The 23,731-nt window shown below is 44.9% G+C and overlaps 1 protein-coding gene and 1 long non-coding RNA gene across 3 annotated transcripts in view; both read left to right on the plus strand.

Moving 5' to 3' along the window:
* The window catches only part of LOC138569675 (uncharacterized), a 29,917-nt gene extending 10,173 nt beyond the window's left edge, over positions 1–19,744 (plus strand). The window contains exon 2 of the long non-coding RNA XR_011303297.1: positions 15,197–19,744. This is a non-coding gene — a long non-coding RNA (uncharacterized lncRNA). The remainder of the gene's footprint in view (positions 1–15,196) is intronic.
* A 708-nt stretch (positions 19,745–20,452) lies between these two features.
* Positions 20,453–23,731, plus strand: part of LOC138569676 (hemoglobin subunit beta-2-like) — a 38,508-nt gene continuing 35,229 nt past the window's right edge. Inside the window, exon 1 of one of the 2 annotated variants that reach the window (XM_069647863.1) lies at positions 20,453–20,643. In XM_069647863.1, coding sequence (XP_069503964.1) covers positions 20,552–20,643 — 92 coding nt within the window. In that variant the 5' untranslated portion in view covers positions 20,453–20,551. The remainder of the gene's footprint in view (positions 20,644–23,731) is intronic. The other variant, XM_069647864.1, reaches the window with a different exon arrangement.

Here is a 23,731-nt window from a genome sequence, read left to right on the forward strand (position 1 = left end):
TTACTTTATGGCTGGGATTTTAATTTTGTTTTCTTGGGAACATATATTGATGGTTGGAATTGTAATCTTTTTCTTTTTTGCCTTTGTTGTGATTAGGATGGAAATGTGATGAAAGGTTTGAATAAACCAAACATAAATAAAAAATAAAATAAAAAACACTAACATGGCAGAGAAATAACTAGAGCACCGCCATTTTTCAGACAGAACTTTGTAAGGCCTTTATTCTGAAATACTGAATCCTGATAACAAAACTGCTTTGCACACAATCCCAAGCCCCACGATGTTCAGAAAGACGCTCAGGCATCAAGGTCAGTAAGGAAGGAGGCCCTGACAAGGAATCAAAACCAGACTAGATAACATTCTTCAGAAGCACACAGCATGCAACTACAAAGTTAATTTGTTTTACTGGTAGCAGTGAGAACGTATAGATAGCCTTGATTCAGGTGTCAATAGCTACCATGCCAAACTACCTCCTAATGAATAAATGTGCAGCGCAGCATACACGGGTTAGGATAGCAGGAAAATTCAATATATAGATGAAAGTGAGCTCTGAGCAGTGGTCCTCTCCCATTTGAACTTAACAGTGATCATGTATTCCAGACCTAGCTAAATAGTGCACGTGCTACTCCCTTAGCACATCCATGCACCAACGACATGCCAAGTCCACAAACACATTGGCAGATAAGTCCTCAAGCCTGGGAACGAGAAGGGAGCAACTTCTTAAAACTGAATCATAGTGGTCCGTTCATCTCCCCTGTTTCACCACGGACCCTGGCATCACATTAAAGTGCCCACGGTCAGATGAGCAAACTATTAACCAATTAGGATTCTGTCCACTGTGTTGGCTAATTTAGTATAGTTCCAACCAATGATATGTTAGTATGAAGGGTATCATTTTTAGATGGATGAACGTAGGAGAAGCCATCAGTTAAAGAATACCCAAAAGTAGTAGCCCTCACAGTGAATGTATATTATTAACCAATAGGACAGGTGAAAACATGTTTTTTTCTTATCACTAACCATGATGTCATTTGTGAGGTGTATTTGATTTAAAAGCTTTAAAGAAGTTTTTTCTCCTGCACTTGGTGTTACTCATTTCATTTTGTTAGTGATCACCTATTATCGATTATCAGTAATTTGGATCACCTTAACACTTGGCTGCTGAGATACCCATTGTCTGGTGGAGGGTTTAGGACTCCTTGCCGTTTCTCCCTTGGGCAGAGTAGGCCACTTGCAAGGAGCGGTTCGAGTGCGCACCTAAGAGGAGGTTGGCAGGAGCCCATATCTCTCAAAGTCCAGAAGGTCTCTCAGGCGGCACGCTGGGACTAGTGGGCGGAGCAAGCAGGCAGAGGGGACTTGACACCGACGGACCTCAGGGATCCTAGGATTGTATACCTGTGCACAAGAATTCCTGTGGGGAGGCGACAGTTGACTGTTGTTTTAAGTTGAAAAGGAGTATTGGAGATAGAAAGAGCAGATACTTCTGACAGTAGTTGGGGAAGACTGTGCGGTTGGGTGTAAATGCCAGTCTCCTTTGGGGGGCAGTTAAAAAGAGATAAAGAGGAGATACCTCATATAAAGGGAAGACAGCAGTGTTGAATAGGGGATTTTGGTTTATCTTGATTATTTACCTGCATTGTTTTGTATATAATAGAGCAGCAGAGGTGTTTTTTGTGTGTTGGTAGCACAGCAGTTATGCATGTTTGGTGGTAGATTGAGATTATGCGTTGTAGCCGTGGTGTAGGAGTATTTTGTTTTTTTGTCACATGGATCGGAGAGAACACGTCATTGGGCCGCATTATAAGGCTGGTGCTCATGGAATGAAGGGGGCTGGTACGGGACCGGCCCCCTTCATTCCGTCAGGGCTGATTATGAGGTTCCATTCGCGGGACCCAGATCGGACGCCTGATAAAAGCAGGCGTCCTTTCCGGGTCCTGCGAGGGGAAGAGGGAGGTAACAACGGGACACTCATAATGTGCCCATTGTTACCTCCATCCCCATTCCCATTGAGCCCTATGGGGGCTCAAATTGGAATGGGGAATGGTTCCTGCAAGGAGGATTTACCGGGTCCTCCTATGTCGGAATGACCCAGTAAGTCCCCATTGCAGGAAACCGGTAAAGGAGCCCGGTTTGGAGTCAGCCATGGAGCTAATAACTCAATGGCTGCCTCCAAACTCGGAATGAGGCCCATTGTGTTGACATCATAAGGAACTGAAGGAGATGGGTGACAGGAGGGAAGGAAGTGTGAAGGTGTATTGTAGTGGCGAGTGGCGATTTTTTATGGTAAGTTGATTTGTCTATATTGCTATAGTGACAGACACCCCCATTGCTCATCTGTGCAAGACACTTCCCCAATATAAGGAGAAGATTGTCAAATACCATATGAAATGGTTCAAAGAGAAGGGCGGCAAAAGGTATCAGCCTTGGCCTCTAGAAGGCACAGATTTGAAAAGCTTGCTGCAACACATGCACACATACATACATACATGTGAAATACAAGGGGAAAAATTGCAAAAAAGATGAAGCATACTTGAGCTAAGGAAAATAATTGAGGAAGAGGAACATATTGGAAATGAGTATTCAAGTAACCCACACGACAAAGGGCGTGTGTAACCAAATGCGCCTCCCCTTAATCAGCTGGGCATTTTGTTTTGACCGTACCAGGGTTATACCCATTGCAGGCAGCAGCAGTCTATACAAATCCTACATTTTCACCCCCCGGAGGAACAAGATGATATTGGTGTACAAGGCACGCAGGGCGATACAAGAAGTGCGTTAATGTTATATACTGTGCAGCACAGTATATAAGTGAAATTAAAAGAACAATTGAAGAAATAAAATACATTGAGGGGAGGGCGAGAGCCTCACATCAGACAAATGGATAGGAGGAAAAATAGTATTTAAAATAGATGGGACAAATACTGAAAATTACAATGTAAAGGCATTGGAAAGAGGGGACGAGCCAGGGAAAAGGGGAGACGAGTACAGAAAGGAGGTTAATGCTAGCATTAGTAGAAAGGTGGCAGAGGACAGGGAAAGAGAAGAGAACACAAGGGAGGTTTATGCCAGCGTTAACAGAGACATAATAGGGGAGTATGAAAGAGGAGTGTATGTAAAGGAAGGCCTTGCAAGTGTCAGCAATAAAGTGATAGAAGAAAGTGAGGGAGATGAAGAAGGCTGGGAAGAAGAAGAAGTGGAAGGAGATGAAGAGGTAACACAAGCTCCTCCAGTAGGTGCACCTTGAACACCGGAAGAGTATTCACTAATAGATCTGCAGGATAGTTAGTTACAATAGAGCGGGCGTCCACCCCCCCAGAGCTTCTGCCAATAAATTCAGGAAGGATAAAGCCATCTATAAACAGATTAAGGAGCTTTCCAGGCCGTTGCACATACCCCATAGTGATACTAGAGAAGGAAAAAAGGGTGCGGTTTCGCCTGTCAAAAAGACTGGGATGATGCAATTACCTGTGCATCAGAAAGGCGGAGGGGGCTGGCTCAGGATATACCATGTCTACAGCCAAACAAAGTCAACTTAATGACTAAATTACCATTGCACACAGCAGGAGCAGGGATGTGGATTTATGCGTTGGTAAAACAAATGTCAGGGATGACATTGGACATAGGGCATATGAAGAGTTTATTTGCTTCTATATTGGGGGACCAATCGGAAGATGTATAGAAAAGGTCATGCTACTACTAGGGTAACAGTGCAAAATACCACACATGATGGCTCACCTTTTAACACTTGCCGAGCAGACATTTGGAGGGCATTAAGGGTACAATTCCCAGACACATCAGACATGAGCACGATTATGACATGCAAAATGGGGTTAAATGAGGACCCAGCTGCATATGTACATAAGATAAAGGAGAAGAGGCAATTGGAAACGAGAGTGAATTGGGATAATAGTATACCTGTGTTTTATCACATCTTGAGTCAGGGTCTCCCTGAAGACATGCAAAACCTATTAAAGAAAATAGTGAGGATTGAAGTAAAACAATGTCCCGAAATACTGTTCAACATAGTTCATTTTTGTCGAAGGAAACAGGATAAGGAAAGGAACAAAAGTGAAGAGAGACAGAGGGATGAAGCAAAATTAGTGCAAAAGAAATTGTGAAAGATATCGATAAAGGATTGCAATGATTACGAATGTTGGGGGAGAGCAGTATGGGCAGGAAAGTCTACAGCCAGGTACCAGCAGATATTTTGCAGGGAGGGGGGAAATTAATTATTACACCAGGGAGTGGGGTATGCACCAAGAGGAAGAAGGTATAGGTTTGGAACTGGATTTGGAAGAGGATTTGATGCGTGAGATCATGATTTTGGGGTCCCAGAGGATTTGAGGGGCAATGTTGGATGTGTGTCAGAATGGGACATTATTCACAAACATGTGGGAGTAGAAGGGGGTTCAGCAGGGATGGCAGCAGTATGGACCAAGATAGAGACCTGTATACCCCAGCATACAGCGCTTATGACTCACCACAACTGCGGCAAGAGCAAAGCACATTTGATTACGCACAACAAAAATGATTTCCAAATGGTAATGAGCAGTCCTACTGCAATATGCACCACGGCCACAACAGCATACATTGCAGTAACAGCCACAAGTATCGATATCCCAGATACAGAAACCACAGACACAACAACAGCCAACAAATGCATTGCAAATGCAAGCACAGCAGTTTGTACAGTGGCACAGGAGCATATTGCTGGAAAACACAGGTGCCCAAAGTAGTGGGAGGGGTTACAGTTGTGGGAGGGAACAACTTTACGGGGACATCGATGAACATGTACCCAAAATAGGATAGCCCACAGAGTGGCATGATGTGTCCAGTCCGATCAGTAACTCCCGACCCGGAATGGGTGAGAATAAGAGACATAACATTTTCCTTTTTTGTAGTATTACCGGGGCAACGAGATCTTGTGTCAAGGAAGGGAGGTTTCCACTGTCAGAAAATGTGATGGACATGCAAGGATTCTCTGGGGCCTTTGTTATATTCCCAAAAGACACCAGTGAACATATTTGGGAAGGATTCGATGAGTAAACTGAATTTGATGATTTCATTTACTAAGGAAGGAATAATGTGTTTGACACCAGATATTCATTATGTAAATGCAAGGGGATTCATACAAGCATTATATGGTCAAAGGGAACTGAGAGGGACACTATTGGCCGCAGAGGTATTTCTTTATGGAGTACAAGTGTTGTTAGGATGTCTCCTGCAGATAAAATGAAAATGGTTGTGCTTACCTGCAGAATTTCTATTCAGAGTGGAGGTGCCCGTGGCTGTAGCAGAAGATGTCATTACACGACAGCCAGAAGCAGCAGTGGTGTGAGAGGACAGAGTAGTATTACATGGGATGGATGACAAAGGTGTTAATCAGAGCACAGTGATAGCACTTGACTCAGCAAAGTGACTAAGTGACGTGATAGGTTTTGACCTATTTGAAGACAATGACACAGATGATGAAGTTATTTTCAACATCTGCGCTCCATGCCAGTTGCAGGTACAATACAGAGAAATGCCTCAGATAATGTCATTGGTTAAAAGGTACCATACTGCTTACAAGAAGACTTAATTAAAGTACCTAGTGAATTATGGGCTAGCAGCCCCAATGATGTAGGAATATTGAAAGGAATTGGAGCAGTGAAATCTGCAAGGAGCTGGCCAACCCTGCTGCAGTAGCCACCCCTCCTCTCGCCTCTCAGGCTCTTTGCAATGCTCTTGCCGCACACTTTATCTCAAAAACCCAGGGCATCTCTCCTCCTCTCCCACTCCTCTCCCTTCTCCTTCTCTGCTTGCTGACCCACTTTCAGCAAACCACCCTCCCTATTTCTCCTCCTTTCCTCTCTTCTCCCCCGATGAGGTTGCAAGACAAGTCCGATCTATGAAAGCCTCATCAAAACAGGTCCATCCCTGTTCCTCTAAAACCATTAAGGACCACAACGATACCCTTGCCAATTCTTGCCCAAACCCAGAGCTGATCCTTCTTTCCCAATATCCATAACTCCCATTTTGGGTAAGCTCCTGGAAAAGCTTGCCATCTCTCAGCTTAACCTTCATTCTGACTCTGTTGGCTCTCGCCATGACCACCAATCTGTCTTCAGATCTGCCAGAAGCATAGAAACTGCTGTCCTGAACATCCGTGAAGACCTGCTCTCCAACTTTGACTCTAACATTACCTCTGTCCTCATTCTACTTGATCTCTCCTCTGCTTTCGACACAGTCAACCATACCACCCTGCTCAATCGTCTCCGTGACAACCTGGGTGTCATCGATCAGGCTCTGGCCTGGCTGACCTCTCTTCTCTCTGATCGACCCTCCCAGGTACAACTTGTATCCTTTCTATCTTGTATCTCCCTCTCTACCTATGGTGTTCCCCAGGGGTCTAACCTTTTGCCCTGGATTTTCAACCAATACCTTGCAACTTTCGCCTACTGCATTTCCATCTTTTGCTCAAATTTCCAGTGCTATGCTGATGACACCCAACTCATTTTCAGGCTTCCTTCAGCCACCTCCTCTCCTTCCCTCATCTCTGAGTGTCTCTTCGCCATTCAAAATTGGTGTGCCGCCAATGATCTCTGTCTAAATGTCAACAAGACTGAGATCCTCCTCATTGGTACACCCTCTCCATCCTTTCCCCTCAGTCTCTGGCCAGCCTCCCTTGGCCCTCCTCCTGCCCCTACCTGCAAAGCTAAGAACCTTGGGGTCATCTTTCATCCCACACTTTCCTTCTCCCCACACATCTCTGATGTCTCTAAAAAGTCAAACTTCTTATTGCACCTCCTGAGAGGTACTCTTCCTTTCCTCACTTTCCCTCAGACGCTCACTGTCTTCCAAGCTCTGATTCTCTCTAGGTTGGACTACTGTAACAGCCTCTTTCTAAATCTACCTGCCTCCACTCTCCGCCCTTTACAACTAATCCAGAACAGGACTGCGTGACTTGTCCTTGCGTGACTGCATGACTTGTCCTTGGCCTCAAGCCCTGGGATCGTATCTCTCCAGCTCTGTAATCCCTTCATTGGCTCCCAGTGGATGCAAGGATTACATTTAAAATCCTTTGCATTGTCCACAAGGCTTTCTGGGGCTGGGTCCAAAATACCTTCAACTATCCCTCCGTAAATACCTCCCCTCTCGAGCTCTTCGCTCCTCTACCTCTAACTCCCTCATGGTCAGTTGTTTTTCAAAGAAATGAGCTGGAGGTAGATTTCTGTCTTCAGCAGGGGCCTCCCTTTGGAACAGCTTCCCTGCCACCTTGAAACTTGAGGAGAACCATCTACAGTTCCGGAAGGTCCTCAAGACCATCCTCTTCGCTTCTGCCTTTGCCCTGCTTCTCCGCTGCTGATCTGCCTTTTCCCTCAGCAGTGTGCACCTGGCCACCCTCTGTCCTTCAGGCCCAGGTACCTGCTGACCATGCCATACTCCTGCACTGCCTCCGGGCCACCCCCTGCAATGGGGCCTGTATCTGTACCCATACAGTTCCCCACCCACTTTTCCTCTGCACTTATCAGATACACCCTATATGACTAATCTAGCACCTTTGCCTCTTACAGGCTGCACTACCCACACTAACACTCTATTTAATTATGTGTTTGCTTACTATTTATTTTGTTTCTCTCCTATGCTCTGCACTTCCCCCTTTTTCCCTTCCCCATGCACTTTCCCCTGTTTCCCTTCCCCATACACTTGCGCATTCTCAATGTCACTGGGCCCGGTAAGATAGTTGTTTTTGCTTCTCGCCTGTTCCCCTCCCTTTGTGTGGTCACACTCTGAAACACCTGTGTATGAGCGCAATATAAATAAAATATCATATCATATCAAAATAAAATGGAAGAAATTAGCAATTTTGCCCGAGTAAAACAGTACCTCATCTCTAGAGAGGCAGACAAAGGCATCTATGAAATTATTGTCCCCCTGATGAAACAGGAGATAATAGTACCATCTGAATCTCCATGTAAGATGGCAGTGTAACCTGTGAAAAAAGCAAAAGGGGGTCTTGGAGATTTATACAGGATCTGAATCCATTAAATAACATTGTGAAGGCAGAATCTCCAGCTCTGCCCAATCCGGGTTCCATTTTGTGTAACATACCACCTACGGCCACACATTTTATATTGATTGATTTGAAGAATACTTTCTTGTTCATCCATTTACACAAAGATTCACAGTATTTGCCAGTGTTTACCTATAGACTGACCAAACTACAACATACAAGACTTCCACCGTACTGTGAATCCCCTAATGTGTTTAATAGGTTTCTGCAAATGGACTTGGGTAACTTGCAGACCCCAGTACCATTATACAATATGTAGAGTGTGTGTAGCTCCACAAAAGAAGGGGGCAGGACAGACTAAGTGACATTATTGACCTGTTTGGATGATAAGGGATACAAAGTGGACAAGGAGAAATTGCAGTATTGTCAGGAAGAAGTATTTAATTTGGGCCAGTTAATATCAAAATAGGAGAGAAATGTGGCCCCTGAAAGAGCAAAGGCAATAAGTAATATGCCTCGACCAGAAACAGTCAAAGAATATTTTGGGCTATCTAATTACTGCTGTGTCTAGGTCTGTAACTACAGCATGTATGTTTGGCCCCTGTTCGAAGGACTAAAGGAAGCACAGAAAGAAAACAGCACCATATTGTGGACAGGTGAGAGGATAGATGCATTTGATGAACTGAAAAAAAGCAATACAGTCATCTCCTGTGTTGGGAATACCAAATTACAAAGATGAATTTCACTTGTTCTCCCATTCAAATGGGTATGTGATGACAGCTGTCCTCACACAAAAGATTTCAATGGGACACAAACCATTAGCATATTAGAGTGTGATATTGAAGATTAGAGGACATTTCCCACACGAGAAAGCACTAGCTGCAGCAGCTTTTGCATTAGAAAAGTGCTTAACAATAACAATGGGCTGTTCTGTCACAGTGTATGTGGAACATACCCCTTTTGCCATTCTTGAGAAGCCAAGATCCATGCTCACCACACAGCAGGCATCTGGATATGAGGTTATATTGTCCAAGCCATCGATTAAAATGTCTAGGTACCGCACAGTGAACCCTGCGACATTTATTGCTGACCCAGTGGAGGAAGGAGATTAGGTCCAAGATTGTACTTCATACGTTGACATATACAATGATATCCCCCAAATTAAGGAGATTGTGCTACAGGCGGAAGAGGTGGTCTTCATTCATGGGTCATCAATGACAGATCAGAGCACAGGATTGAGGCATATGAGTGCAGAGGTGGGGAAAGGGAAAGGTGACGATTTTGCAGTAGTGCAAAGTGTGAAGTTACCAGTGTATTTGTCAGCACAGGCAGCAGAGTTAGTGGCAATGATAGTTGCATTTGAACAACATGAACACAAGAAGTGACAATCTACTCTTATTCTGTCTTTGTAACATCTACAGTACATTCAGGACTGTCACAGTGGAAAAGGAGTGGTTTTCAGCACAAAGATGGCACTCCAGTATAGCATGCAGCATTATTAGAAAGGTTGATCGAGGTGCTGGCATTCCTAGCGGCGGCTGCCTTGGTGAAATGCGTAGCCCACACTAATGGAACAAACTTGATTTCCTGTGGTAATGATGCAGCAGATGAAGAAGCAAAAAGGGTAGCACATGTTTTACAAGTTCTAGAAATAACATATACCACACAGAAAATTGAGCATAACATGATGATGAGAGAGAGCTATAATGTATTTCCATTGACACAGTTAATTGAGCTATAGGGACCAACACCACAAGAAGAACAGAAATTACGGGTGAGGACATGGTGTTCATTGTCCCCCGCCGACCTGGAATGGTGTCAATAGAGTGTGGGAAAGCCTGTAATGCCTCTCAAGTAGCGTGAGAACATCTGCACTACCCATGGATAGGGAGGTTTCATTACAGGAGATTTGGTCGAAGCCAAATCCTTCTAATGTTTTCAGCTGAATTTGGCTGCAAATATATGTGGGGGGAGGGTGGGTGAGGGTAAATATTAAGGTTGGGGCAAGAGAGAGCTGTGGGGGGGTCTCTCCTCCCACATATATTTGTGCCAAATGGCTTAAAAGAAAAATAAAATTTTATGTATTTGGATTCAACCAAATTTCCTTGATCAAATCACATAGAACCCTACTGTGCTGAACCTAAGGGTGTCACCCCTTTAGTTGGGACAAAGACCACTATTCCCATACTTAAATTAAGACTTGGCACACATCTTTGTCTTTCTTGGACACTCAAATGCCACACCAGCGGGCATTTGCAAAACCAGTAGCTCCAACTATAGGTGTCCTGAGTACTGCGACAAGGAGGCCATGGAGGGAGGTCCAGAACGGTATTCAGGTTAGTCCTTCTTCTCTTTTAGTTAACAGGTCCTGTGATAAAAGAAAGGAAGGACAAAACGCAAGTGGTTGACGAAGTAGAAGTCGTGTTAGCAGTTGGAACAGTAGCAGTGGTCCAGTACCCGGAAGAAGTGGAGGTACGTGACAGAAGAGAAGGAGTTGGAGATGCAACAGAAGTGGAAATTAAGTGACACTGAGAATCAGCAGTAGAGTGGGAGAGGTACACCAGACACTAAGACCCGCGTCAGAATGCGGAAGGCGTTTAAAACTGGACTTCGTTACTGAGGCAGAGAAGTGTGGAACAATAACACGTTAACGAGAAAATTGTTCACCATCAGGATTCTGTTGCCGGTACGACCGCCAACATGGGACAACAAGGTACGGTCTGCAATGCGAGAGAAGAAATCAGATCGGGTTCAGGCCCCGTGGAGAAGACCGACACCTCTTTGGGAGATGGAACACAGAGCCGTTAGCTGAGACGGCATTCTAAGGCGGACTGAACGTCAACCTCACAGGGAGTGGGGAAATCTGTGCATGAGCACTGAGAACACTCACAGGAAGGTCTGTTTACAGTGGCAAACCACATCTGTGACAGGTCCACTAATAAACGAAAGGGCTGCAAGGTTAGATAAAAGAGAGCCTGCATGCCGGCTATGAGACCGAGAGAGGGGCTCATCGCTCGAGGGCTTCAGTGATTGGTGTCAAAGACGCCAACCTAAGAAGAGGATAAATGCCTTCCAGAAAACTGTTGGAATGTCTGTAAGCAGCTCGGAGACAAGCAGCATTGAAAACACATCTCAGCAGGTACAGTCTGGGGTGGGGGACGAGTAGCATTTTCGATAACAAATGGTTGAGCACTAAATGTTATTGAAGAAACATTTGAAAGAGCTTGTGATACAATCCCAGAGGAAGGAAAGCTAAGTACTCATAGTTGACCATGAAAGACTACCTAATCTATTTAGGAGGGTAATTTATACTGGTGTGGATAGTAAAATAAAGAATAAGAGACAGACATGGATGTTGTCCAAAACCACAGACGAGACTTGACGTAAGCCCTTCGACATAAACCATTGTTTATGTAGAAAAAAGCTGTGAGGGCCATTAAACACAGTGAAGACCAGGGAAGGGTTTGTTCCCCTGGCATTCCAAGACCAGGGAAGGGTTTGTTCCCCTGGCACACAATGACCAGGGAAGTGTTTGGGCCCCTGGAATTTATGGAATAAAGACGAACGCACATGGATCATGAAAGTTGCTAGGCAGGGAGGCAACTTCATTAGAAGACAGGATGCAGGAAAACAGCCAACATATTATTATTTTCCCTTGCAGTAGGTTTGTGTCACACTCACCTGTGTCTCTGCAGGAGCGATGGACGAGCCTTCCTTGACCCCGAGTCTTCACTTCCCCTGTTTCACCCAGAGAAATACCTGTCAAATACAAGGTATACACTCAGACCTGAATTCACCCGATTCCCCTGGTCCCTTCCCTTCTCTTTACTGCGTGCTGTGATGTCCCCCTATGGGCTTACCTTGATCTTTAGTAGGGTGTGCACTCCATCTTGCATTTGCAGGGGCGCGATTCACTCATGTGATTGGTGCCAATGTTTGTAGTCTGAGTTCAGATGCCAAACGCTGTTCTATGCCTTCACAGCAAGGCGAGAGTTCAAGGCACCAGTTTCTTCACAGGCTAGAAAGTCCTTCCCACTAGTGAACGTTGCGTGGAGAATGTTGAGTGTCCAAAATTGTCTGTATTGTCTTTGTTTTCTGGTATTTTGTGGGTGAGTAGCGCTGCGTGTAGAAGCTAGCTGCTGGTAGGTTTGTGCAGTGCCTTCAATTCGAGCACGCCTGGTAATGTCTCTCCCTTTCCCTTGCAGGAGAAATTATGTGGTATTAGCGCCTCAAGTCTGGGTTCAGCGCTATTGGAGACTTGGTGGTTAAGAAAGTTTGCACAGAGGCTTTTGGTAAGTATGCACCGCGTAGAGAGAGAGAGCGCAGTGAAAAAACTGTCTGCGTTATTGGAGCGAGCGCTATGAATAATGTCTCTTCTTTCTTACAGGGGTGTGCGCTCATGCAACTAACCTGGATTCCAGCGTTGTGGGAAGATTTGGTGAGTATGCGCAGTGTTAATGATGTGCGCGTGTTAACGCTGTTCTTCTTTGTTCTTACAGGTGCCGGTATAGAAGTCCCCTCTTGACTGGAGATAGCTGCAGCGTGGAGTAAGAACCAGGTAAGCTGAAGCTGAATGATCCAGAGCGGGTAAGCAGAAGCAGGATGATTATGAGCAGGTAAGCAGAAACAGGATGATCCGGAGCAGATAAGCAGAAGCAGGATGATCCGGAGCAGGTAAGCAGAAACAGAATGATCCGGAGCAGGTAAGCAGATGCTGGCTGATCCAGAACACGGCAACTGTGTTGCTGATACAGCTCACAGTGAGTAACACGAAGCACTGGAAGAATCTTGGGTGTGGCTTATATAGCCAGCCACACCCAAACACTAGAGAGCTCATGAGTTATAATGCACTTCCTGTTTGGCAACAGGAAGTGGTAACCAGGAAGTTACTACAAACACTAGGAAGGAATGAAAGGAGGGATTTGTTGTGGGTTCTTTGTGTGCCTATGCCAGGCCTGCAAAGCCTCCACCCAGCTTGCCCCAACTATGTGCCTGATACCCATGACAGTTTGAATACATGAGTGTGAGCATCACAATAGGATTTGGACACAGGACTGTGGATATTTTGTTTGGACATCCTGTCTCACGTTAGTTTTCTTGAGGCAGGGAAACCCCACATAGAGTTAGGGATAGTGAGGCCTTTTTCCCAACCCTCTTATTTAAATTATGAACCACTTAAAACTGTGTCCATCTTCTTACTCAGGTGCCTCACATTAGCCACCACATACCACAAGGGAATGTCGTGTAGCAACCATTCTTGAAGCATGGTTTGTTAGGATTAAATTAAGAAATTTGCATGAACACATTGTTAATTTCATCATAAATTGGTTAACATGCCAAAAATATACCGCTGGACATGCCTTGAGAATGGTGAGAGAGCAATAGCCCACCCTACAGGCCCATTTCGGCATTTCCATATAGATTATATTAGTATGCTCCAAAGTGGTAATGGATATTGATACATGATTGTGGTCATGTGTCCCTTTTTATGCTGGATAGAAGCAGCACCATGCACCCATGCAGACGCCAAATCGGCTGCTATGTTCCTTGTACGTGAGGTGTTTCCCTGATGGGGAGTATGCAAAGTGCTATGGTCAGATAACGGACTATACTTTGCAAATTAATTATTTTCTGAAATGATATCCCTGCTTGGCATTAAGCACACGCTTTGTTCTGCCTATAATCCCCAGGCCAACAGCGTCATGGAACGTCTCAGTGGCCTTTTGAAGGAACGCATTGCCAAATTGCGAGATACTTCAAATAGAAATTGGTTGCACTGGCTTATCCTGGCTCTCTTTGCCTTATGCAATTTTTCAAAATCTGCAAGGAACTCGATAATCCTACTGCAGTCTCCATTTCTATTCTGCCTTCCCTGGCACTCTGTAATTCCCTGGCCTCTCATTTCATTCCTAAAACTCAGGTCATCCTGTCCTCTCTCTCTTCTATACCCCACCCTTCTCCCTTACCTTCTCCCTCACCTGCTCTCAGGCCTAGCTTGCCCCCAATTCTCATCTGCTATCCTCTTTTTCTCCAATATCACCTTATAAGGTTTCTAGACAAGTCAACTCTATGAAAGTCTCATCTGAACAGGCACTCCCCTGCTCCTCCAGAACTATCAAGGGCAACATTGTCTCCTTTGCCCCAGCCGTGGCTGATTTCTGCAATCACTCCTTTTGCCACGGGATCCTTCCTGTCACCCCTCAAGCACTCCCTTGTGGACCTTCTCCTCAAACAGCCTTCTGCTGACCCTTCCTGTCTGGCTAATTCTCTTTGGCTTTTCAACATCTACATTTCCCCGATAGCCTATTTGATCTCGGCCTACTCTCCTAACTTCTAGTGTTATGCAGATGACACACAATTCTCCTTCAATCTTACCTTCTCCTATTCCTCTCTCATACCTGACTCTCTGTCTGTTATTCAGTCATGGTGCACTTCGGTCTTCTAGCTCCAACTCTCTGCAGATCAGACACTTCTCCAAGCAAAGAGTGTGTGGCAGATCTCTCTCCTTAGCAGTTGCCTCCCTCTGGAAAGACCTTCCTGCCCCTCTCAGACTTGAGCCAGATCTCCTTAAATTCCGAAAGCTTCTCAAGACCCTTCTTTTTTTCTTCCTCCTTCCCTATTCCCCACCCCTGCTAACTCACCCCCCCCTTTGCCTCTTGACTGGTTACCTGGTTCCTTCAGATTCAGACAGGGCACCAGGCCCTCCCCTACCAGCCTACCTCTGCACTTGGTCTCCTTACCCCTTACCCCAACCTGCACTTGCCCTTTTGGACTCCCTCTCCCTACACTATCCTGGCTGGGTGTGCACGCCCTTAGCCCTTTCAGCCTGCTACTCGCCCTTAGCACGTGGATCTTTCTGTCCCTGTGCTCTCTTCTCCCTGGGCTCTGTTCACCTGGCCTCCCCGGGCATTTCGTTAAGCCTCCGGCACTTCTGTTACCGCACTTGCATGATCCAAATGTTACAAGACCTAGTAGGACAGTTTCTGTTTTGTCTTCCCTCTCCCTCTCCTTGTCTTGTTGCACCTCAAAGTACATTGTGTATAGACACATTATAAAAACCCAATAAATAAATTAAAATAAATAAATCCCACATGTGCTTGGTTGGATGAAGAAAGTTCTATGACTGTGTTGGGAAATTAAATACATGATTATATAATTGCCATGACTAAATGTTTGAATTTCATTTCCCGACCGATACAGGTGCAGCAGGGAGACCAAGAAGCAACCAACGACATCAGAGAGGGAGTTGTAGATATAAATGCTGTAATATCAACCCTGCAGCTAATCCCTGAGGATTTAGTGTACATGCAGAATTTTGTCCGCAAGTGGCATACACCACGATTTGATGGCCCATACTCCATCCAGTATGCAACCCCTTACTCTGTAAAAATGTGAGGAAAAAAAGGCGTGGGTGCATATAGATGATGTGAAAATATTTCGAGGCATGACCCCCCTGTCGGAAACAAGAGAGGCCAGGAGAAGAGGTGACCAGACACCGGACGAGTGCAAGAGTGAGAGCTGACCAACAACGAGACACATGATGTGGCACCACAGAAGGATATATTTTTCAAGGGCAAAGGACATTGTTTTTACTCCCCAACATGTGCATAAAAGATGATATTTACAGAAAATGTACTCTATAAGTATAATGCTTGCTGCGTTTTTCATCTTTTGCTTTTTTCTGGCTTGCATATCTTATGGCAGTAAGATTTTTTTGTGATGATATTATTAATATAGCTGCCAACATGAGTGGAAGTATGACCAGAGTAAAGAGAGATGTGATTGATGATTAACATTTTCTGAGTAGACATTGAAGGTTAAGACCAAAATATTAATAATCTGCGGTACAGACATAGGAGCGAAGTGGGGAGGAAGAAATTGGATGAGAACTGCTTTGTCTGCTCCCTCATTCCATGTGCATTGAGCGCCTCCAAGGTGTTCATGGCCAAGGAAATACAAGTACACACAGCACATTGCCTAACTCATCTTGTATTGTGCAAAATGAGAGGACAATTTCTGGGGAGGTATGCTTGTGTAAAATGGGTTACACAAGCAGAGTTCCTGTATGAGGGTAATTTTATCAAGAAAATGAAAGTGAAAGGGACAAAAGAATTGGTAATGAATTATACATTGTCAGGGGCACGCAGAGGTGATGTGACAATGATTGATCACCCATTGTTGAAGTGCACAGATTCACAGGGGAAAGAAATACTGTACAGATGGGATAGGTCACATTTGTATATAGTAGGTGATGTGTACACCTCAGAAGGATGGGTGGAAGGGATTCACAGTAGAGGCTCTAAAAGGCGTTTGGAAGGGAATATTTTGGAAAATGTCAATAAAGTTTGTTTTGAGGAATGGACACATACTGTCAACTTGCTGGCTTGGGTGAAAGATGAAAAGGGGCCAATACACATTCCAAAGATGGTAAATCTTTCCCCGTGCTTCATAAACAATGGCACAGTGAAAATGGGAAAGAATGAAGGATGCAGTCGCATCATGCATTTACCAGGTATAAAAATAGGCACAGTGTACTAATGGACCACTATTGGGCCTGCGATACAAGGGTTTATATGCAAAACTGCCAAATTGGGGTGGCATATGCTTACTGGCAGCGTTGCATGTACTGCCACTGGTAGTGCCTCAAAGTAACGTGGTGCAAATTGGAAATGATCCCATGACCAATAATAAAAAAGAGAGAAAAGGTCCTTAATGCTAAGTGGATGCAGATAACTAGATGGAAATTACTGCAAACGATCAATGCCCATGCAAAGGGGATTAACACTATTAAGGAGGCGCTAAGCGCTGTCAGATTGATGACTATTTAAAATAGGTATGTCCTTGACGTCCTCACTGCCATGAAGTGGGGAGTGTGCACAAAGATTGGATGAAGTTGCTTTACGTTTACACCAGCACACCATGAGCAGAATGGGAGCTTGACAGAAGCTATAACGTCCCTGCAAGAATTATATACAAAAATGGTACAGAGACTGAGGAAACAGAGGATGAGGACTGGTTCGATTATCTGTTCTCATGGGAGCCTACCTGGTTAGGAGATGCGTTTAAACTACTAATAGCAGTACTCGTATTAGTACTGACTGGCATCTGTGTCCAGCAAAGTATCCTGAGACAATGTAAAGAGTGGGGAAGAAAATAGTAGAGAAACACATGCTGACAATAGTAGTGGGTAAAGATAACAAGGCACGTGTTCACATTCATACAGATGAACCACACTGCATGCATGACATAGAAAGACCAATTGATCCCCCTGGTACTAAATATGAACTCCTGTCTGGACTGCGACAGAGATGGGGACTGCTGTTTTATGACATGTGGGCCAAAAGAATATGTGGAACAGGGAGGTAGCCTGAGGAGGGTCTTTAAGGTGTGCCTCCCTAAAGGTGGATATGAGGTAATGAAGAACAATGGGTATTTGGTCAATAAATTGAGCAGATGGGTGAGTGTGATGATGCAGATGAGATTAGCACATGGTCTGGCCCCGCCCCCACCTGTTGCTAGAAGTGAACAAAGGTACAGGCTTAGAAGTGATCTCTAAACCACCAGTTTAAACATTAGAGGTAATGCAATCGTCATACAGAATAGAATAGATTGTGCTACACAAGTACAGTGAGAGTAGAGTACACTCACAAGTTTAGGGAAAGGTTGCAAAGTACACAGATAGGGTTACACAAGTAGCATATAAATGGGTATAGGTATGGATAGGTTGCAGAATACATGGGCAGGGAAAATGTTTGGCGGCATGCAACGCATGAGACACAAAGAACATTAACGTGGCGAAGAAAGAACTAGAGTACCGCTGTTTATCAGACAGAACTTTGTAAGGCCTTTATTCTGAAATACTGAATCCTGACATCAAAACTACTTTGCACACAATCCCAGGTCCCACAATGTTCAGACAGATGCTCAGGAATCAAGGTCAATAAGGAAGGGGGCCCTGACTAGGAATCAAAACCACACTAGATAACATTCTCCAGAAGCACAAAGCATGCAACTACAAAGTTAATTTGTTTTTACTGGTAGCAGTGAGAACGTATAGATAGCCTCGATCTCCAGGTGCAAATAGCTGCCATGCCAAACGACCTCCTAATGAATAAACGCACAGCGCAGTATACACGGGTCAGGGTGGCAGGAAAACTCAATAAATAGACAAAAATGGGCTCTGAACAGTGGTCTGCTACCACATGATCAGAACAGTGATAATTTATTCCAGGCCTAACTAGATGGACACTTTGCTACCAAGGCACGAGAAGACCTCAAACAAACAGAGCCCACTACTGGGAGAATAAACAACAAGATGTTTTTTTCCCTGGGAAAAGCTGATTCCCAAGAGGACGCCGAGGAAGGGGACAGGGAAGAGACAGGTGAGACACACGACATACCCACCAGTGCGGGGGAGAACACAGAGATTTTGGTGAAACTGGCACGTGATTTCCAGCAACACGTGGATACTGCAGACAGCCAAAGGGCTGCAGTTAGAATTTGTCCAAGAGCCACACAAGAGCCAGACCCCTCCACCGATACACATGGCTCAGGCAGAGAGAGTAAGCCTGCACAGCGAACTCCAGCAGCTAGCGTAAATGAGAGCTATCGAGCCATGCATAACGCCTCCCAGATTCATAAGCAACATGTTCCTGGTACACAGGAAAGAAAAAGTAAGACCAGTGATAAACCTAAAAGAGCTGAACAGCTGGGTGGCATACCATCACTTCAAGATGGAAGGGATCCACCAGTTGCGGGATAAGATAAGGCAGGGCAACAGGCTCACAAGGATCGATTTAAAAAATGCGTTTCTCATGATACCAGTACAAGAAAAATACTGACCTTTTCGAGCATTTTCCTGGGGCAAGCGATACTGGCAATTCACAGCAATGCCTTTTGGTTTAGCATCAGCGCCATGGGCCTTCACGAAACCCATGAGGCCGATAATGGCAGCGATCAGGGAGAAAGGGATCCGCATGATCATATATCTGAACAACATCCTGCTGCTGGCAGACAGCAAGGAAATGCTCCAATAGCAGACAGAATGGGTGAAAGACTTGCTCTCATTTCTAGGGTTCCTAGTGAACCAGGAGAAATCCGACACAACCCCGACAAGGAGAATAAACTACCTCGGCTTCATTATAGACACCAAGACATCAACGCTAGAACTACCAGCCAGAAAAAGTGAGGTACATAAATAGAGAGATCAGAGGATGCCTGAACAAGAGCGTAGCATCCCTGAGGACAATAGTGAGAATAGGGGGCTTGTTGGCAGCATCCAAGCGATATTTCCAGGGCCCCTACACTATCAGGCTCTCCAAAGGTTAAAAATAAGGCCCCTGGAGGAAGGGCTAAAATAGCATATCAATATGGATAGATGGAATGGAGGGATGGATGGATCGATGGGATGGATGAATAGGATGGATATAATGCGCCGGTGAAATGGAAGCAGAATCTAAAGCCCCTCATGCGCCCGGCCTACGATGGAATCACAGTGCGTGTAGGTCATCACTCACTATTCTCTATTCCATATATAACGAATTAACTCACATCCTCACTAATACAAATACTTGCTGTAATCGTTATGAATTTAAAAAACATATAAGCACCCATTTACTTCATTTTTCTCCTGAATAATTTTTTTAGAACGTAATGTGTGATTCATAGTATTTTGCATTTTCTCTCAATTTTTTGTACTGATCTCTGTTGGTATACTATTGGAAATAAATAAATGAATATTGCCCACGTCAGCTGCTTCCTTAATTGTAAACTGCACCCTGCTTTCCCTCCTCCTCACTTCACGCTAGGGCGGTGTCACAAAACGTCTATGACAAGGATAGGAACATAACATAACTCTTATTAAAATATTATTCAGCTGAAGTTGCTATAGCCACTCACAGAATGTATGGCAAATGAAAGCTCACTATTGTGTCTACTAGGCTCGGACTGGTCGATAGGGCAATGTCTGAACCAAAAACGCAAAATGCCAGTGTGGGCCAGTTTTTTGGGGTCAAAGTGGGCCACTTTTAGGGCCAATGTGGGCCAGTTTGATTAGTTACTGCACTATGCAGCGAGTAGTTTTGACCATTGGTGCAGAATAAATATTCTTTATTTTGCAAAATTTGCAATACATTTTATCAACAAAAAAAAACATTGAGTAATATTCAAACAGTCTGTCACAAAAGAAATGAATTGCCATTTGCAACATTGGGCCACTTCCGAGACAATTGTGAGGCGCAGTCCGACCCTGGTGTCTGCACAGTTCTTGATTTGAATTCTATCAATGCGGTTAGACCTGTAGGAATCGTGCAACCAAGCATTCGAATGCGCAGAGGTAACGTCGACTATATGAGCGCAAAACAATGCAACACTAGAACGGCACGCATGTATCGCCCTCCCCAAGACGCCTCGGACGCTGCTCCGACAGATAAACGTACTGTGCCTGGGCACTGGGATAGAAGAGTGCGCTAGCTCACGATCTGGCAGCAGGACTGTCAGGTGCCTCCCTCTTATCAATCCAGCAGCAGGCTCAACACAGGCTCCATAACAGCGGCCATGGTCCACTGGAGCGCCGAAGAGAGAGCAGCCCTGAACGACGTGTGGGGTCAGGTGGACATTGAAGAGGACGGGCACCAAATGCTGACCAGGTTATTATGACCCCTCCTCCCCCCACATCACATTCTGTCTGCATTACTTACTTGCAAAACAAGGCCAACCGCACACGACTCTTACTAAGATGCACACACTCCAGCCATGACGCTGTTTACGCTAAGAGAGCAGTATTATAGCAGAAAAATAGTAAACTATTTTAAGTGATGCAAAACATAGTCGTGCAACATATACATTGCACTCGATTGGCACATTGAATGGCAGATATTCATGTGAAAAAATAGACAATGCCAGTGTATCTTATCACATTGGGCAATTTCTACGACAGTAACACATGCACGGTCCTTTTTGACAGCATCAGGACGGAAAGAAATATGTTATTTGGGAATGTTAGAACCCCAGAATTAGCGCGTTTTCTAGAAAAAGTTCACTGAAAAATTCGAAAGTGAATTCCCCAAGTTTTACTGTTGTGCACTTTGTGATAGCATCCACAAAGGCCGTAAATCTTGGCTTATTATTTATAAAGTGCATGTACTTATTCCAAGCACTGCTCGATCTGCAACATGCATTGCACACTCACTGCCTATGTCACAGGGGGCCGCGAACCTTGGATTTTCAGATGTTCTGGATTTAGACTACCCTCAGCACTTTCTGGAATAGTCATTAGTGAGGGATAATGGGAGTCCAAGCCCAAAACTCATTATGAGCCGCAAGCTACAGACCCAGGGGTTAGTAGAATGGCAAAAGGGGGATATGTGTTAGGGGCACAACAAGACTGAATTTTTGTGAGGGAGGGGCTAGCACATTAAATTGTAGGGGAAGGGCTACCTTCAGAAACCTTTTATGGGTGGGGCACATTTACCTGTATGGTGCCCCATTCCCGTTGTCCCAATAGAATGTTTGTGAAATCGAGTGTCAAATTAGCAGCCAATGGTTCAATTTGATATACAAAGGTGAGTGACATTGTCTGAAACATGATGGGCCTCATCTCAAGTTGGGCGGTATCCCGGCGGTAAATCCACTGGGATACTCACCAGCACAAATAGCATTACCCCAATTTAGCGCCAGATCCTGAGTTGCGGTAAGGCTATAAGTCCCCATTTTGTAAAGAGTCCATAGGACTTTATGGGGCATGTTTGGCGCTATTACCGCAGCGCTAATAACACCGCTGTAATGGTTCCCCAAATTGTCAGAAAGTCGAAGATTTACCTCCAGCTTAAAGCTTGGAGGTAAATCTGCCACTTTTCACCAAGCACCTAGATTTGGGATTAGGCAGAGCGGTAATGCAGCGGTAATAGCATGTATCGGTGTATCCATAAATCCTCGGGGCTTCTCTCTGCAGCTCTATAATCTGAACAATTGGAATTTTATCTCTTCCTCTACTCCCTTCTTTCTCTCTGCCACCATTATTTGCGTTTTCCCTTTTCCCCCTGGTACAGCCTCATACTTTCCTTAGGTTAGTAGGCTGCTTCTCTGGCTGCTCTGTCCGCCTTTTCGTTACCTACTGCTATTTGGTCCTACTCACCTGTGTGGCCACCACATTTTATTATGGCCACTTCCACTGGCAATTTCAGTGCTTCGATCAATTGCACTAGCAGCTCTGCATGTTGTACCAGGGACCCATCACTTCTCCTGAACCCCTTTCTCTCCCACAGCGCCAATCCTTAATGTATTGTGGATGTTACATAGGCTGAATCCGAGAATATGTTAGCTGCATGCCTTCCATCATGTTTAATGCACTGATCATCCCCACTAACTCTGCTGCCTGTGCTGAATAATGTGATGGTAATCACTGCTAGGATGCTATAATGTATTACCCATTCCTGTGGCACACAGTTGCAGCTCCAATATGTCTCCTTCCAGTGTCGGGATCTGTACTTGATGACCCATCAATATAAACCATTTCTGCCCCTTCTATTTCTTCTTCTATGACCTGTATGTTTGCTTCCATTCTGTCGATATGTGCTGCACAGCCATGCATATAGTCCCCTTGTTCTGCAGGTTCTGCTATGAATGTTGCTGGGTTTGTCATTATCACCTCATACCCCGATGTGCTCTGTGTCATCAGTGTGCGCTTAAATTTTTCCAAGACAACAAATAATGAGTGATCCACATAAAGTATTAAGTGGCACCGCATGGTGATTGTCGCTGCCTGCTCTATTGCAAATGCTGTAGCTGTGAGCGATTGCTCGCAGGGGAAGTGTCCTCGCATCACTTGGTCTAAAATCCCACTCTAGTAAGCCAGTGGCTTGTGTCCCTGTGGCTTATTCTGCGTGAGGACCGCCATCATCACTGAGCCATTGGAGTGGGAGAACAAGTAACATTTCTCTTTGTAGTTAGGGGTGACCAACACTGGCATGTGAGCCAATGCTTCTTTTAATTCTGTGAAGCTTTCTTTCATTTCTCATGTCCACTTTAACTCCCACATCTCTTTCTGTGCTTCCTTAAGGGCCTGCAATAGGGGTTTCGTGTATGCAGAGCAGTCAAAGACCCATGCCCTGCAGTCATTGCATAACCCCAGAAATGTCTGCATTTTCTTCACTCTGCAGGACGTGCTGTTAAGTGAATTTCCTCAACCCTCTCTTGTGTTATCCTGCTCCTTTCAATGGATATTATTTGTCTGAGATACACAACCTCCTCCTGGCAGTATTGCTGTTTTGCCTTATCCACCTTGTACCCCATCTCTACTACTCGTGTAAAGAGGTGTACCGAGTCGGCCCTACACTCTTCCTCAGTTTCACTGCATATCAGCAACTCGTCAACGTACTGGATCACTGTGCTTGGCATTTGTAAATTGCTCAGATCCATTTGGATCACAGTACCCCAGGGCAGTCTAGTGTATTAGAATCGGGTCCCTCGATACATGAACGGTGTCAGGTATCTTGACTCAGGGTGCAATGGAATGGAGAAGAAGGCATTCTTCAAGTCAATGGGCCTCATTATAAGTTTGATGGTAGCCTTGCCGGTAAAACTGGCAGGCTGCCGCCAAACTTGCAAATATTTCTGGCACCCAGGAATGGGCAATTCCCGGGGTATTACAACCCCAACTGACCCAGGAATTGCCCATTCCTGGGCGCCGGAAAATATTCTTCCCCATTCTCATTGAACCCCACAGGTCTCAATGGG

The sequence above is a fragment of the Ambystoma mexicanum genome, chromosome 2q, assembly GCF_040938575.1.
Source record: "Ambystoma mexicanum isolate Mex_15411 chromosome 2q, UKY_AmexF1_1, whole genome shotgun sequence".
Taxonomy (NCBI): Eukaryota; Metazoa; Chordata; class Amphibia; order Caudata; family Ambystomatidae; genus Ambystoma; species Ambystoma mexicanum.